General features: G+C 47.8%; 1 protein-coding gene across 2 annotated transcripts in view; it reads left to right on the forward strand.

Annotated features, from left to right (window-relative positions):
* Window positions 1-989: 989 nt before the first annotated feature.
* Window positions 990-16,841, forward strand: part of RTN4 (reticulon 4) — a 46,384-nt gene continuing 30,532 nt past the window's right edge. Inside the window, exons 1-2 of one of the 2 annotated variants that reach the window (XM_061989336.1) lie at window positions 990-1,566; window positions 16,075-16,131. In XM_061989336.1, the coding sequence (XP_061845320.1) occupies window positions 1,104-1,566; window positions 16,075-16,131 (520 nt within the window). In that variant the 5' untranslated portion in view covers window positions 990-1,103. The remainder of the gene's footprint in view (window positions 1,567-16,074; window positions 16,132-16,841) is intronic. The other variant, XM_061989333.1, reaches the window with a different exon arrangement.

Below are 16,841 nucleotides of genomic sequence, written 5' to 3' on the forward strand. Positions count from 1 at the left end.
CCATTTCAGGTGACTAAATGATCTCGGCCCAGTTTCATGCTGGAGACTGTGCCCCGTGCTGTGTGACATGCAGCTGCCCCCTCACCGCCTCCACGCGTCGGGATACGCTCGGGAGCTTCCCCCGAGCTCAGCAGCCACCGCTGCACACGCTGCACCACACGTGGCACAACACAACTACCAGCAGAGTTGTTCCTTGTCCTGAGCTGCGTGTGCCTCGCTGGGACTGCAGCTCGCTCGCTCTGAACCTTCCCATCAACTCATCTCTCTAACGCGGGCGTACGTGGGGGAAGAAATCATCCGTGGGCTCAAAATCCATCACAACGTTGGAACAGTATTATAGTCTTTTAAGCGGTTTTTTTGTCTTCCTGCCGTAGGTGTGTGGGTGGAAACTGCACCCGAGTACACGCCGTTTTAGTTACAATGAGCGTTTCCCCGAGGGCTTCGGCCAATGCTCCATAAACAAGTTGCTCTCTTCCGACAACGTCCCTCCTGTTTTCTGCAGACACGGCTCCCGTCTCGGCACACACGTCCCCTCCCGTCGGAGGAGGGCGCTGGCCGCGTCCCACCCGGGGCCCATCTTCCGCCCGCCGATGCCCGAGGGGACGCCGCGGGGTGTGGAAGGAGCCTCATCGCGCCGAGGTGAGACGGAGCCAGAAGGGTCGCGAAAACAAAAGTCACGGCGGCGCTGGCAGCGGAAAGTGATGAATCACGGCGCTCGCTCGCCGGCTGCCGGGGCCGAGGGGCCGCGCAGGGGGCGGCGCGCAGGTGGGGGCGGTGCGCGTCCCGCCGCGCATTCTCCGCGCTGAACTTTCCCCGACTCGCGCGTCCTCGCGGCCCGCCCCTGCTGCCCGTCGCTCGGCTGCGGGGCGGCGCGGGGCGGTGCGGTGCGGGACGGGGCGGCGCGGGGCGGGGCAGTGCGGGGCGGGGCGGCCGCGCCCCGCCGCCTCCCCCCACCGGTGACTCAACAGGGCGTGGAGTCTGGGTCCCGCAGCGCCGGCGGCAGCGCAGCCCCAGCCCTCTCCCCCCCGCCCTCCCCCCTCACGCAGCCGGCACAGGCACAGCCCCAGCGCCGCGCACTCATTGTTCCCACTGCTCCAGGCACCATGGACGAGCTAGACCAGTTGCTCCTGGTCTCCTCCTCCTCCTCCTCAACCGCCTCCTCCGTGCCGGCGCGCCCGCAGCAGCCTCAGTTCAACTACCAGTTCGCGCTTGACGACGAGAAGGAGGAGGAAGAAGAGGACGAGGAAGAGGAGGACGAGGACTTCGACGAGCAGCTGGAGGTGATGGAGAGGAAGCCCGCCCCAGCTCCCGCCGCAGCCCCGCAGGAGCGGCCGCCGCAGCTGCTGGATCTCGGCGGCCCTGCCGAGCCGCCCCGCCCCAGCGCTCCGGAGCCACCGCAGCCCGGCTGGAGCCCCCCGGGAGCCGTCTCCTCTTCCTCCTCTTCCGCCACCACCCCGTCCCCCGCTCAGGAGCAGCCCCCGGCCCCCGCCCGGCCCACTCAGCCCCAGCCGGACAAGCCCCAGCCCGCCGCTCCCCGGAGAAGAGGGTCGTCCTCCGGCTCGGCTGGTGAGTGCCTCCGCCCCGGGGCCGGGAAGGGCGACGGTTCCTCGCGGCCGGGCGCCTCCTCCCGCATCGCTCCGGCTGTGGCCGCCCGCAGCCCCGCCGGGAGGGCTCCCTTTGTCTGCCGGCCCGCGGCCGCCTCTTGCGGCATCGCTCCCTCCCCCTCAGCCGCTCCCCTGGCCTCGCCGCAGCTCCTGCGGGGAAAAACCGACCCCCCTACCCCTCCCTTTTTTTAAAAATCTCTCTTTATTTTGTAAGGTTTCCTTTTCTTTCTTTGCGCCCTCGTGCCCTCGCTGTTACGCCAATGGCGGGGGGGAAGCGCCGCCCCGGCCGCCGCCTCTCGTACGGGCCGCCCGGGGGCGAGGCCGCCGCCGCCTGGCAACGGCCGCGGGGCTCGGGCAGGGCTGGCCTGGGGGGCTGCGGGGGGCAGGGCTGCTTTTCGTCTCAATCGTTGTAGACGAATCACCTGGCGGGGAGAGGCCCCGCGGGGCTGCGCTGCCGCCTCTCCCGGGCCGGCCCCGCGGGGCAGGCGGCCAGGCCGAGGTGAGCCGATGGGCGTCTGTGCGGGCCCGGCCGAGCGGGCAGCCCCGGGGCCACGGCGCAGCGCTGCTCTCCGGCCTCGGGCAACGCGCCCTGAGCCCCAGCAGCGGATCTGAACTAGCCGAGAGCGTGTATGAGCACGGGGGCTGTGAGCCCGCTGCCGTAGGGGTGGCGGTGCGGGGGTGAAGCGCCAGCCTTGCGTCCCGCCTGCGCTTGCTGGGTGGCCGCAGCGAGCCGTGGCTGCTTCTGGGGCTCCCCGGGGGTCGGGGCGGAGCTGGGCGGTGCTGTAGCTGTGGCCGGGGTGCCAGAGCCCTCGGAGCCCGGTCCGGGAGCTGACCCAGCATGACTAATGCATCGCATGCGGATTCATTCCATCGTGCCTTGGCTCCGCTTCTGCTTAGTTCAGAATCCAAGAGCCAGCTTGAGGCCGTTAGAAGCGAAACGAACACATCCGAGCGGCCTATCGTGCTGATAACGTTGTTATCTTCATTATCGGTGTCGTATTGGTGCGCTGCATCCGCTGGGAAGGCGCAGGATTGTAACCACAATGTGGTGCCATGGTGCGAGTGGGTGTGATCCAAAAGCCTCTGGAACTGTAACCAAAAAGGTCTGTTGTTAGACCTGAATTCAGCCTCGGGGTGTGTGGGGGGGTGGTTTCACAACGCCTTCATCTGCATATGTGACAGGACTTCAGGGTTACTTGTGCTGCTGTCTTGCACAAAGCCTGTTTTTGTTGTTCTGGTAGCTGGCTGCCTAGCCAGACACCAGGGAGATTTCCTTGTGTCTTTTCCCCACCGTTTGAAGGACAGATTATGACAGAAGCTTGTAGACAACTTAAACCATGAGCCAACAGATATTTTTTCCTAGGCATGTTGTTGGAGTGGAGCTCTGGAAGGTTGGAACAGAACAGAATGGAAGGAATAGGACCAACCAAATCTTGCAGTTGCTTTGGGAAACGGGGTGAATGTGGTTTCTAGAGCAGATCGTTTTTCTGTCTTTGCAGGCTAAGGCAAAGCACACAGTAACTCTGGAAATGTTTCCTCTTTGTTAGAGGAGACCTACCTGTGTGAGGCAGTGCAGCTGAGAAGTGGTGCCAAGGAGTTAATGTAGCAGGGATGATTAATTTGGAGCTCTGAAGTGAGGGCTGGCATCTCTGCGAGGCCTGATTTCTTAAGACAAGGAGTTGTAACACTTAATGCCTGTCTAATGGTGGGCTGGAATATTAGAGGCTGAGTCTTCAGTGCTTGAAACTAGGTGAGAACAAATTGTTTTGACAGAAGCATTGTCTAGTTATGCATCCTTGGTCCTCTCAGATGCAGGAGTACTTTGTTTTGAGCATGTTGTCTATTTAGACAGAAGATATTTTGAGGTGTGTGGCTAGCAGTTAGTGTTAAAAACAAATGTGAACAATGTAGCTTTAAGATTTGACCGATCTCAGCCAAAATATTTAACTTGGGTTCAAATCAGTTCACTTCCAGTCTCGCTGTGGAATTGACAATCAGTTTGGCGTCTGGAGCTCGTGTCAGGGTGAGCATGTGTCTGGGATGGTTCCCTCCCTTCTGGAGAGATAGGGTTTCAGCTCAGGTCTATGAGTTTAAGGTATAAGCAGAGCCTTGCAGATTGGGAAGATTGGGAAATCAAGAGGTTAAAAATAGTCATTTAAAAATATCTGTGTTTAAAATCTGAGGCTTGAATGTCAGAGATATTTGCCTTAAATTCTATTTCCAAGAAAAGGAGTGCTGCCTGTAGCAAGTATGCAAAGAATACTAGAGATTCTTTTACCTGCAACAGCAGTGCTGCTTTTTGTCAGTATAACAACAGGGAAACTTCTTGATGGCCCATTAAAAAGTGTGATTCCTCCATCTGCACGTGCTTCAAAAAGTAAATCCCTGTCATTGCTACTACTTACACACTTATAAGGTGGATACTGGATACTCTTTATGTCTGATGTGATCACATGTAATGCAAGTCTGGCTGTGCATCAGCAGCCTGCTTTCTTTGGGGCTAATATAAATATTTGCTGGAGAAGAAAGCAAGCAAGAGGACTGCAGTAAATCTTGTGCTCTCCTGGACACGTTTTGCCACTGGCTGTTATGTGGGGAGCAAAAACTCTCCTTGAGGATGATGACCTGAATCTTTTGATTGCCTAAATTTACATACAGTGCAAAGAAGAGCACATTTGAGGTACTTGAATGTGGTAAAAGTAATGCCCTCTTTCCTTTCCTGCTGGCTGTCCAAAATAAGATGAACCAGTAAAGTATGTGGAGGTGCTGCTTTCCATCTTTAAAGCCCTACATCCTGCTTTTAAAGGGAAGTCCTATACCACTGTCTTAGAAGACACTATTGTGTTTTGATGCGAAACTGTATTTAGAAGAAACCATATATGAAATGCACCAGGCTGGCCACACACCACCCCCAAAGGGAATGAAGTAGTCTCCCTGTGTCAGTTGCCTGCAGCTCCTCCATGGTTCGATACCTGTGCCCATGTTGTGAAGGGACAGCTTATTCACGAGTCTTGTTTTTCCAGTTAGTTTTATAGGGCTTGGTTCTAATTCATGGGTTTGCTGACCTTGTGTGCCAGACAGCAGCAAGCAGGGGTCAGCAGGGATGTCCCAAGCTCTTCCAGGTGCACACAATCTGTTTTGCAGTAGAGTTGACCCTCACCAACCTGACCCCAGGTGCAGGAGATGATCATGAGAGGGAGGGATTGACCCTTGCTTCTGCTGCTCGGTAGAGTGAGCCTTTTATCCTGCAGTGAGGATGTGCAGATCCCACAATTCATGTGATACACGAATTCTGAAGCAGCAGAGGTGCTCCTCAGATGTGTTGCTGTGTTTTGTGGTGTGCTGCTATGCGTGCACAGGCTCATACAGAGCAGTTGTGTGCAGCGTAAGGGTGGAATGCAGCATGACTTGGGAAAAACACAGCTGTCCTTGAACACTACCCTGAGTGACTTTCATTTGTACCTTTCACTTGCTAAAATACATTCCCACTGATGTTCAGGGTTTCTTTGAGGTGCAAGACCCTTTCTCTTCCCAGATGCAGTCAGTGGAGCTGTAGGGATGTGTTTGTAACCTAAGTATGTGGAAGGCAGAATGTGATTTTCTTTCTTCTTTTAAAGAGACTTTATAGAGACATATGGGGAGGAGATGAACCAGCAGTTTGACTGGTATAGCAAACCTAGTATCTTCACTTTCCTGTTTTGTGCTCCCATCCAGGTGAGTTCAACAAAGGATAGTTTCATTTGCTTGGTTTTATTTATTGCCACGTGCAGTGTCTAGCACGGTGGGGCCTGCTTCTGTCATCCAGCTGCTGTAACACTTTCTAAAGCTCAATAGCTGCTGCTTCTGTTAACCAGAACTATGTGCAAGGGCAGTCCTGCCAAGTTTGGTGGTGTATTTGCTTTGTTTGTGTATCATTTGACTTGCTTTCCAGGATAAAACCACACAGCTTTTACCTACCATATAATGATATAGCCCTCAGGGAACTTCTTGAGTTGGGAGTTTTCCCCTCAGAGATGAAATCCTACAAACCACAAGTAAGGAGACAGGGAAGAACTATTGTTTGTTTGCTCTTTTTTCCCCTTTCTCTCTATCTGTACTTCAGGAAGTTTGCAGTATATCTGCAGAATGATGACTACCTTGCCCACCCAGCTCCATCACCATTGGTGAGCACTGAACTGATAACCACTCTCACGGGTAACCACTAACAACAGCACTCCTGTAAGTTGAGGACAGCATTGAGGCTCCCAGCCAGTGGTTTTTCTCCTGCTGACTGGTACAAAGTTGGTAGTCCTTTTGCATCAAGGCCTGTGGTCAAGAGGCTTTGCAGCTCACGGGCAGACAAATAAGAGGGAGTTGTTGGTAATTGTCATGGTGAAAAGATGACCTTAAAGTAGATCTGTGATTGGAAAAATACAGTTTCTAAGTGGCTTGTAGATGCATCTTGTGTCACTGCAGTGGTTTGCCATGCACATTTCTAGTACAACTTTCTGGTCGGTGTGTTGTGAGGATGTTGCTTTCACTTTCCCTTCCTCCTCCAGTGCCCTGGGGAGGGAGGAGGAGGACTGTGGAGCCTGGCTGCTTTAAGTAGAAGGCATATAGCCGTGCTTCACCTAACTCTGGAGCCCAATTTCCCCTTGCTGTTAGGATTCTCCGAGGGCTTTGCTGCTTGCCACCCTGTCCTGAGGGAGCTGAGTGGCTCTGAGTGGCTCTCTGTGTCCCTTCTGCCACACCCAGCTGCTCGGTGGCTCAGCACATCAGTCTGGCTTTTGTGTGCCTTTTGAGAAGGCTTTAGAGTAACAAAGGGCAGTTAACCTACAACTTGAGGCATGTCTTGGTGTGCTTCAGTTATATATTTCTTTGTTTTCTGCATTTTGAATGAAATAAGCCTTTATATTTTTGAGCTGGTGTGTTGCTATAGTAACTATGAAACCCAGACACAAAAACTAGCAGGGCATACTCCAGCCTGAAAATGCTTTTTGGGTCCCAGATATGTGGGGTTATAGATACTTGGGCTTTTCCTGTCTAGAAGAGCATTGTGTGGCTTACAGATCAATTGTTCTGAGGGGTTCAGAAACACTTATGCATCAAGTAGGAGGAAAATTGTGTAACTACCAAGCTGCACTAGAAAGGAGAAAGCTTTTATTACCAAGCAAAAAAACCCCATGAAGTAGGAAAAGTCTAAGTGGAACAGTCAAGTATGTTTTCAGATTTGGTTTATTTATTGTTTTATGATCCAAAATAGAGATTCCTCCTGTTATGCTTTGAAGCCATTGCATAATGTGTTGTACTTTGAATGTAGGGCTGTTTGTAGGGCAGCACGATGCAGCTAGCACGGAGATCTCTGGACTCCAGCCCTATGGCGTGGGTTTGATGAGTAGGGTTTTGAACTGGTATTTCCATCAACAAGAACTATTACAATAGCAATAAAATAATGGGCTTATTAATATTCACAAAGGCTGAGGAAAATCAGATTATCTTAGGAGAATGTTTTTATCTTTCAAGTGGAAATAATCAATCTGCTGCTAACTGTAACTGTCAAAACAGCAAGATTTTAAGGTGGAAAAGAGCAGTCATTTAAAAACATCTCTGTGGTGTTTAATGCATTTGTCTTCATTTATTGCTTTCTGATGCACAAGGAAAGAATACTTTTCCCCTCTCTCATGTAGAAGTGTTAAGAATACCAATGGGAGCCTCCCTGGTTTTGGTGGAAGGCTTGGGTTGGGTCTTGGGAATGTGCTTTTTAACAAATGGGGCAATTGTGTCATCAGCTTCATTGGCTAGGAGGAATACATTAATTAAGATGGCTTTAAAGAAGACACAGGCCTGAGGTAAATACAAATGTTTATTGTCAAGTCAGATGCAGTTGGTCTAATAGCAAAATCCCACCAAAGCAGTTGTTACTGACTTGAGACAGCTTTGCTTGAACTCTGCAGAAGATAAAATTCATTTAAGCCTGTCCTCTGTGTGTGACGGGGAAGCAAATGCCAAGTGAAAAGATGAAAGAGCATGTGCTAGGCCTTCAAAAGCAGGTTGTAGCTGCAGAACTGAAAGGAACAAGCGAGATCTGGAGGAAGTAGAAAAATGTACGTGGTAGTGGTGGAAGAAAGGCTGCTGCTTTCTTGATCTTCAGCCAGATCTTCAAGTATTCATGCCTTCAGCCTGAGCAGTGCCGCTTAAAGGGCAGAGGGATGACTGTCCTGTGTGGTGAACCCACATTTTCGTTAAAAGATCACATTGTGGAATAAAACAGAGGTTTTGTGAGTTGTGCCTGAGTGTTTTAACTGGAGGCTAACATCTGAACTGGTGATTTATTGCAGTCAGAACGAGCAGTGCTGTTTGATACCTGATCACCTTTGTTGATGAGAAGGATGTCTGGTCCCTGTGTGTGATCCTCACACTGCTTTATCCCTTTCATTGAAAGCTGTTCTTACACAAATGCTAGTGGCTATAGTGAATCCCCTGATGAATGTCCACATTCTTTTTCCCTCCCAAGGTGAAGATATCTCATGCATCCATTTGTTTTTATTTTACAGACTTTAAGCTCTTATGTCAGAAGCTTGTCACACAAGGTAATGTGTTGGGAATGGATGCTGACAGAAATCAGCAGCATCTCTTCTCCAATCTTTACAGATTAATTTAGCTAATAAATGCATTCGTCTGCAATGATAAGGTTGCTAATCTAAATGCTGCTTAATTTGTTTAATTGTGGGGAAAGCAGGGAAAAATTCCATCTGTACAAACTGGTGAAAAGGAAGCTCGTGATTGGTATAATCTCTGGAATTAAATTGGATAATGCCTGCATAATGATAGGATTTGCATGGCTCTTTAGACCTTCTGCCTTTAAATAAGTTCTGGTCTAATTATGATATTTTTCTGCTTTGTGGCACTGCCAGAACCCAAATTTCTGTTTGTTACTTCAACATGTAGTTAAAGAGTCTGGGCCTTGGAATGACTTCATTTTCAGAGGCATTACCTAGTGTTGTTTCTGGTTACAAACACTGCCTGAGATGGAATACTTACCTTCAAAGCCACATCTGGACACACGTGCATCTAGTTGACCAGATTGTTCTTTCTGCTTATTTCTCGTTAATTGACTATATTTAAATGATTTAAATTGATGATTGTAAACGCTGGATCTGTGAATGTTTGTATCTGAGATTGTTCTAAATTCATTCAAAGCTTTGCTGTTTATTAAATATATGTTTATTGTTGGGGGTTGGACTAGATGATCTCTGGAGGTCCCTTCCAACCCTACCATTCTGTATTTGTGATTTGTACATTAAATGTAGCTGTGATTGTGAAGTGAGCATTTCAAGCCCTCAGAAATGGGCTGTCAGCAGCTGAAGCTGGTTATTGTGGCTACCCGACTTGGTTAAAGGGAGATCTTTACTCACTGCCTGGTGCTAACTGGGTAAGAAGGCAGAATTGATGCGATTAGGTCTGTTGGAACATCTGGGGGAGAGCACACAGACCTTCAGGGCAGAGCTGAGCTATGTAACACATGTTGTATGTTCCATATTTGTCTGTGACGTTAGCTTGTGCTCAGAAGCCAAGTAGTGGTTCTTCAGAAGACTTAATGTTCTTCGTAGTGAGCCAGTGTGGGTTGAAGGCCCGTGGTAGGTATGTGCATCCTGCTTCTGGGAATTGCTTGTGCTGTTGTTATCTTTGGTATAAAAACAAGGAATAGTTTCTTTGGCCCTATGTGACTTCTTTCTTGTTTGTTTACTTTTAATAACGAAACAGCCCAGATTAAGTTCTGCCTCTGCTCTGAGATGACAGTGACACTTACACAGATGAGGGACTTTTAATTGGCAGTGGCGTGGAACCAGCCTCTGCAATGCTGCTTGGATCCTGGCCGTGGTGTTATTGATCTAAGTGTTTGCTTGCTAGGGTGAGCTGAGGCTGGCAGTTAAGTGATGGCCTTTTAAAAACAGCTTTCTGGTGGGTACTTACTTTGGCAATCTTGGAATTGTAATGGAAAGAATTGTGATAGGGCCACAATTAACTTATCTTCCTTGTCCATCTGTTCTTGCTTTGGATACAGCAGGGTGTCGCAAGGGAGTGGTACTGTGTCTCTTGCTTTTCCCTTTATAGCTGATCAAAAGATGATGAAATGTCATAGCCCTTACCTCCGTTACTGTACACTTTGTGTACTTTATGTACACAATATGATGCTGGGAAAAAAACTCCAAACCCCACCTTGCTGAAATGAGTCGATGACAGATTTGTGTTTAGACAGAAGGAAACCCCTGCTTCTTGCTGGAGACTTGTTTCCATAAACAGAATACTTAAAGCAGCAAGCCCTGCTCAAAATGCTTGTTTTGAACTTGTTTATCTAGTTCAGGGAACACCAAGTGAGAAGTTCCCTGTTTGCTCTGCAGGTGATGCATGAGACCACTTTGCAGATGTTTACATGAAAACCTGAGGTGACCTACAGCTGCTTTTGTTACTAATCAAAACTCTTGGATCCTCTCGTAATCATGGCTCCTATACCATCAAGATTTTAACAGTAAAGCTCTTGTTTTCACTGACATCTTCAGCAATTTCCAGCTTCTGTAGCAGTTTGGATACTTCCTTAAAGATTTCCGAGTAGTTTATAGTGTTGAGTTCCCAACCGTGTAACCAAAGAGCCAAAGGAGAAAATCTTATTGCTTGCTGTGGCTCTGCAGCTTGAGCTAATGGTGTGCAAAGATGCTATTAATAGTTAATGCTCTTTATCTTGAATCCCTTAAATATTTTGTGGAAATACCATATTTAGAACAATTGCATCATAGCAGGGGATGATTTCAATGGAGTTTGTGTAGGCAGCAGCCTTTCTCAGGAAATGCCTGTGAGGTTTGGGCCCTTGTTTACTCTGCAGTAGGAAATTAGGCATCCAAGAACTTGACTCTCCTTGAAATGATTTAATTTAACTTCCAAATGGCCACATATTTCGCCTTGGACACTTAATGCCAAGAGGTAACAACTTACTCATAATAGTTTGACATCAACCCACACAGGAGGAAAAATCCCCCCGGCAGTTCCTCCCTGTGGTTAAGCATAGGGTCCTGCACTGGTCTGCAAAAACCTTTTGAGGTTCTTCTAGTTCTTTAATCTGTAAAAGAGTGAAACTTCGTGGTAGTACTTCATCTGTGTGTTGTGCTTGGATAATAGCTCGAGATGGGAAATGCTGCTTGGGGCAGCCTTCGCTGCGGACAAATTAATGGCTGGGAAACGAAGCAGCAGACAATTTCTCTTTCATGTTGCCCTAGAGGGATTGCTGCAAGTGTAACTTCTACACTAGAGTCATGTCACAGATGCCATTCCTTTGAGTATGAATTTCTCTCTGTTTTCTTTTGTTGTTAAGTATTTGTCTTAACCAGAGAGGCCCTTCAGAATCAATGTCCCATTGTGGTAGGCCTGTGACTAAAAGCAGCCCCTGTCCTGTTTGTCCGGCATTCTGCTCATTTTTCAGTCATGCAAAGGTGAAGTGGATTCTTAAACACCATCTTCTTGCCAACTGTTTTGTTTTGTTGTGGGAATAGCATGCTGTCTCCAGCAAATTAATCCAGGTCGTGTTTTTGATGTTCTGAAGCCTGAAACTGCCATCTAGCAGCCTAATAGTCTCCTACCAAAGCTGGACCGTGCATCAGGATGAAGTCTACTCAGTGTTTTTAGGTACAAAATAAAACCTTTAGCTCATACACCAGAATAAGGAGAGTAACAGAACAATAAAGGTACCTTACCATGGAGCTGCTGCTGCTGCTTGGAAGAGATGTGAGAGCATCAGTTGCCAAAACACAGTGCTGAGGGATTAAACACGTTCTTACTGAGTTCATATTTTCTGTGGCTTGACTTGGGTCCTCTGCAAGGATGGTTTTTTGAGGGGGAAAGAAAAAGACAGTTTCTTCCTAAATTGCTTCTCCTGGGCATTTGTCAGTTTACTTCTTTAAACAGCCATCTTTTTTCCTGCAGAAATCTGTGCAGCTAACCTTCCTTTCTCATTGTTAGTTGTCTGGGGAACCTCTGTTTCTTTCTCTTTTTCTCCAGAACTTGGAAAAATAGACCACAGAGATGAAAATGCCACCTTTTTGTTGTGCTGGTCTCAGGGTTATTTTTAAACAAAAGTGAAACCTGCTTCATGTTGCTGGAGCTTATATTTTGGGTGAAGCTATAATATAAGGTTTTGAAGTGTGAGAGTGCATGCTAATAGGAGGAGAAGCTGCAGGGTTGTTTGTAGGTGGCTGCTGATTGTTTTGAATGGAATATTTAATGTGGAAAAAAAAATCAACATAAAAGTTGCAGAAAGGTTTTGATGAGGAACAGGAATGCAGTCACAACCAGTGACTCTGTGCATCGCTTTGTCTGTTGCTCTTAACTGCTTTTCCCTTCACACTAGTGGGACATGGTCATATATGTGGATATTTAAGAGGAAAGGCAGAGGAGTGTGTGCTGAGTGAGCAAAACTGTTGACTTGGTCTTATTAGGGAAACAGCAGTTATGTAGTCATTGGCTTGGGTGTATGTCTGAACACAACATCATTTTACTGAGTGCTCTAAGATCCCCTGAGCAAGGTTGAGTGTGTCTATGAAGTTCTCCTTGAAAAGCATGGCTTGGACTCCTTCAGTAGCTAATACAAAGTAATACCATTCATAAATGGGAGACTTGTCTTTCCCTTCCCTTCAATAATGCACACACTTTGGGCAGGTAACATTTGAAATAAAGACCCTTTTCTCTTTGAGATTTAGTGTTTATTTTTAGGTCTCATTCCTCTGTATTTCATGAAACAAATCTGCCTGCTGATGGAACCCATAATTGAGCTGTTCCTCTTACTACATTGATTTCTTTGGTTATGATTTGAATAGAATGAAGATCTCTTTATGTAGGTTTTATTTAGATGCTTGGGTGAAGCTTTGCTGTAGGGGAGGCCTGCTTTGTAGGTCAAGAAAGGAGTTTTGAGGATGCACCTGGAAAAGAAACTTGCTTGGTAGGTTCTGCGATACTTAGTACTTGAATGTAGTGGCAGTGTACTGCTGCCTTGTTTGTTTTGGTCACCCAACTTGTGCATTGCTATGCAAATAGGAAATGTCAGTGATGTAGCTTCCCTTTTCTTTCACAAATGAAGATAGTCCACTAAACATAAAACTTCATTAGAAAACACCATTCCTTTCCCTGTGTCCTTTGAATTACCATCCAGAGGAAGGGGTTGGTTGGGTTAGCACTCATGCTGATGTGGGAGTTGTAGAGGTCCTCCTCTGTTTTTCCTGCTTGCCTGGAGATGCAATAGAGGGTCCCCAGCAGGAAGAAGTCATTACACCTTCTTCTCAGGATCAAAAAAGCTGTTCTGGTGTGGGTGGAGGGAAAGTGGGTGGTTCTCCTTGGCTGGTTAGGAAATACTGCTTTTATGTAATCACTCCTCACACTCCAGCTAGTGTGGAAAATAAAGTTTGGGTGTGGGCATAATCTCTTTCCAGGAAGAGAACCTGGGAATGCAGGGACTATTGTGTGTATCTGTGGTGAGCAAATGGAGGCCAAACCTGACGGGGAGTTTCTGCCTTGTGCTTAGTGGAGCACTAAAAAATCGGTGCTCATGCTCCTGACCAGAAGCCAACCTCTCTTTCTGGGCTTGGGAAGTACTCAAAAAGCTCCAAATCTGGAACTTTTAGGGGAGATTGCAGTTGGTCTCTGGACACCAAGTGTACTGCACTCCCCCTCACTTCCTTACTCCAGTGCACTCTCTCACCTTTCTGTGCCCTGCTTTTATGTCTGCATTTTAGGATTTCCACTCCTCCAGCTTGTTCTTGATTTCCCTGTGAGATCCTTTTCTGTGGGTCTGTCAGGGGTGGCACAGTCTGGTCTCATCAGGACCCTCCTGTTTTCTCTCCCCTCTCATCTGCTCCAAAGCACAGACCCCTTCCAGCAGATAAAGGTGATGCTGCTCTGGCATAGCCTGGAGGAGGTGAGAGCATGTGGCTTCAGGGAAGGTGAGGCTGAGGAGCAGTCTCTCAGGAGTTGATGGCTTCCTGGTGAATTGCCCCATCACAGCTCCCGTGGGGCTTTGGACGTGGTGTGTGTGCAGAGCTCTAAGGGTACCATGCTGCAGGCAAGTAAGAGGTGAGGCGATAGGTTGGTGCTGCCTCAAGGATGGAGCACAGGGACAGTACTACTCTGTTTACCCAGCAAGTGATGAGGTGTTTCGGGAGAATTGGCATCCAGTGCACACAGGGACAGAGTTCTACGTTGTTGGTGGGGAGATGTTGCTTGCTTGGCACATCTAGGCGTAATGTTGAGAGAGGAGCAAAGCTGTCTGCTGCTCCGTGCAAACCCTGAGGCTCGCCAGCCTAAAATGTAAAGCTCAGCAGTAACCTTGATGTCACAGGTACACTAGAAACTGCAAAGAAAACCTTTGCTGTTACTGCTTAAAGCCTCATCTTGAGGAAAGCAGAGCAGCAATCTGGACTGACTAGTCGCAAGCCGCATTCTCACTGAAACCCTTTTTCTTTCACTCTCCAAACCAGGTGACTTGCTAACTTGTCTCACAGGGTGGTGGGTGGTCCTTGGTGAGCAGTCTGCTTGTGGGAGAGCTCCCAGTGAGCCAGGGCACGTGGAGTGGGGCAGTGCTGGAAGTGAAGGGCACGTGGTGGTACTTGGCAGCTCCCGGATGAGCCTTGTGGTTCTGTGACTTAGCGTCACGTATCGATCAGTTGTCCTCCAGTGTGGTTTCTGTCCTTAAAAGCTTTTGCTGCCACTGAAATGTAACACTGCTTTAATGGGGTCTAAATTTGGAATTGAGGTTTCTCTCTGTGTGGTCCTTAATAGGGAAATGTCATTTCTAGCCAACTGAGCAGAAATCCCATTGGCTCTGCAGGAGCTGAGGAAGCTTCTAAATACCCAGTCCTACGCTCCAACTTGATCACTCGGGTTTATGACACCTTGCTGTGTTGTGGATGATAAACATCACTTGAAGATAACAATGGCCTGTGAAACAAACCCAACTGACTGTATATCATGACAGGAAATGTAGGCTGTAAGGAGACTTGCTTTGGAAAACTGCTGATGGGATGAACCAGAGTAACAGCCAGGCAGGGCACCAAGTGGCATTGCCTTTGCAGGAAGTCATGGTTCAGTGCCAAAACAAATGCTACCTTAATGGTATTTACTTGGGCATGTGCTGCTGGGTCTACCATATTTCTCACTTTCTGCCTTTCATCTTTTAAAATCAGTTGCTTCTGTTTTTCTTTGCTTTTAATTAAAAGAAAACCCAACCCACAGACCCTCTTAACTTTTTGAGTGCATGATTTTGTCCATGCAAATGGCAAAACTGAAGGTCATTGATGTCTGTACTGGGAACTCAGAATCTGATTGAAATGCTTGAACATAGCTTTGCTCCCTGCTCATCTTATTGCTGTAAATTGCAAATATTCTCTAAGAGCCTGAATTTGAAACATTGAACTCTTTGAAATGAGCCATCTCCCTAAATGTGACTGTTGCTACGTGAATGTAACGCCAACAGGCCACAGTGGACCTGGGGAAAGCACTGCTGCTGTCACACACACCCAGAGGATGGTTTTGCTTTGCCTGCTTTCTGGCAGTGACTGGTATTGCTGTTTCTAGAGTGGTTTCTCATGAAGCTCAGTAAAATGTCCCAGTTGGATGCTTTTGCTTTAGATGGCATGCAGTATGAAGCTTTGGGATTGTGTGTCTTCTCACCATCCTGTGTTAGTGAAGGAGAGTGACTTCTTAGCCCAGCAGAAGGATGTCCTTCCTTACATTTATTTTGTTCTTTGAGTGGAAATTAGAGAGCTGAGATTGTCTGGTGAAATAGCTGGGTTAAAGTTCAGCAAAGCAAAAGTTCCTCCTTGGATCACACCAAAAGAGGCTTGAAAAATTATGCCTTTGTTTGGAAGCTTTTCTGTGTTACAACACAAGGAAAATGATCCCAAGCCAAACAGCACAGTTGCTTACTGTGATCAGTTTGGTCAGGAGCAGCATGCTCTGGGCACTGCTTAGTTTCTGGGGAGTTTCAAAGCTTCCTTCAGTCAACTGTTCACAAGGTTTTGTTTGAGTCACCTTATTGCTGCTGTTCTCCTACTAAGTATTGGGCGTTAGGGGACCCTCTGACGGTGTGAGCTGACAAAGGACAGTGTGTCATTATCCATGACAGATGTTTTTCTGGTGCTAGAGACACTAGCTGCTAGAGACATTAGCTGCTCAGTAGCCTGGAAGTTTGGAGAATGAAAATAAGAGTTAGTTACTGTGCTGTGTCTTACCCTGAGACGGGTCAGTGGCTTTGGAGGGTGGAGATCCCTCGGTTGCCATCGTAAAGGGAGCAATCTGAGCAGCATCTCTGCCGGGCTGCCCAGCTTGTACCTCGTTCTGTGGTCCTCCGTGGGTGTAGATGTCGGATGTTTGATTTACTGGGAACTTGTGTGCTTTCTCCCCTCTTCAACCTAGCCTTTATTTCTGCTGAGGTTATTTGTTTGTTTTTCAGATGAGACCCTTTTTGCTCTTCCTGCTACATCTGCGCCTCTGATGCACTCCTCTGCAGGCAAGTTCTCTCTGCTCACCTTTGTCTGAATACATCCTGCATTTCTGATCTCATTAACCCTTTCCAATTAGTCTGCCTTTACTAAAAGTCAGCATGGGTCCAAGAATGGCCTCTGTCACGTTTTTCAGTCGTGACCCTTCAGTTGATCTGTTTGAGATTTTAACCCTCATCGACTTCTTCACACAGTAAGCTGTTTGTAAAACAAGCTACAGCCATCTGTGGATTCTTGGACCCTTGATGTAGGAGAGAAGTTGATGCTATTAACAGGTTAACACATCAAAGCAACGTTGCTATAGCGATTTAGCAGAAAGACCTAATCCATAGTAACTTTCTGCAGTATTTCATAGAAGTAAATCGTGTATGTGTAGTATTGTAGTGGGTTTTGTTAGCTATGCTGGCCACCAAACTGGCAGTTAAAGAAGTGTCAGACCCAGTCTTGTTGCTGGCACGCACGTTTGTGCAGAAGGCTATGCACAAGCAGACATATGAACCCTCTCTCTGTCCCACCTTGCCACCCCCTCCCTCTCTCACTTTGTTAATACTGCCTGCTGTACTTGGATGCTCTGTACTTGTCTGGCATCTTCAGCTTTACTGTGCTCTCTGTGCTGCAAAAAGTGCTTTGTGCTTCTTTAGGCTCTTGCATACTTGTCTGCTAGGAGAGGTGAAATAGCCTAGCATAGTGTAACTGATGCTGTGTTGGAATGGCTGGC

This window comes from Colius striatus, chromosome 2, assembly GCF_028858725.1.
Source record: "Colius striatus isolate bColStr4 chromosome 2, bColStr4.1.hap1, whole genome shotgun sequence".
NCBI lineage: Eukaryota > Metazoa > Chordata > Aves > Coliiformes > Coliidae > Colius > Colius striatus.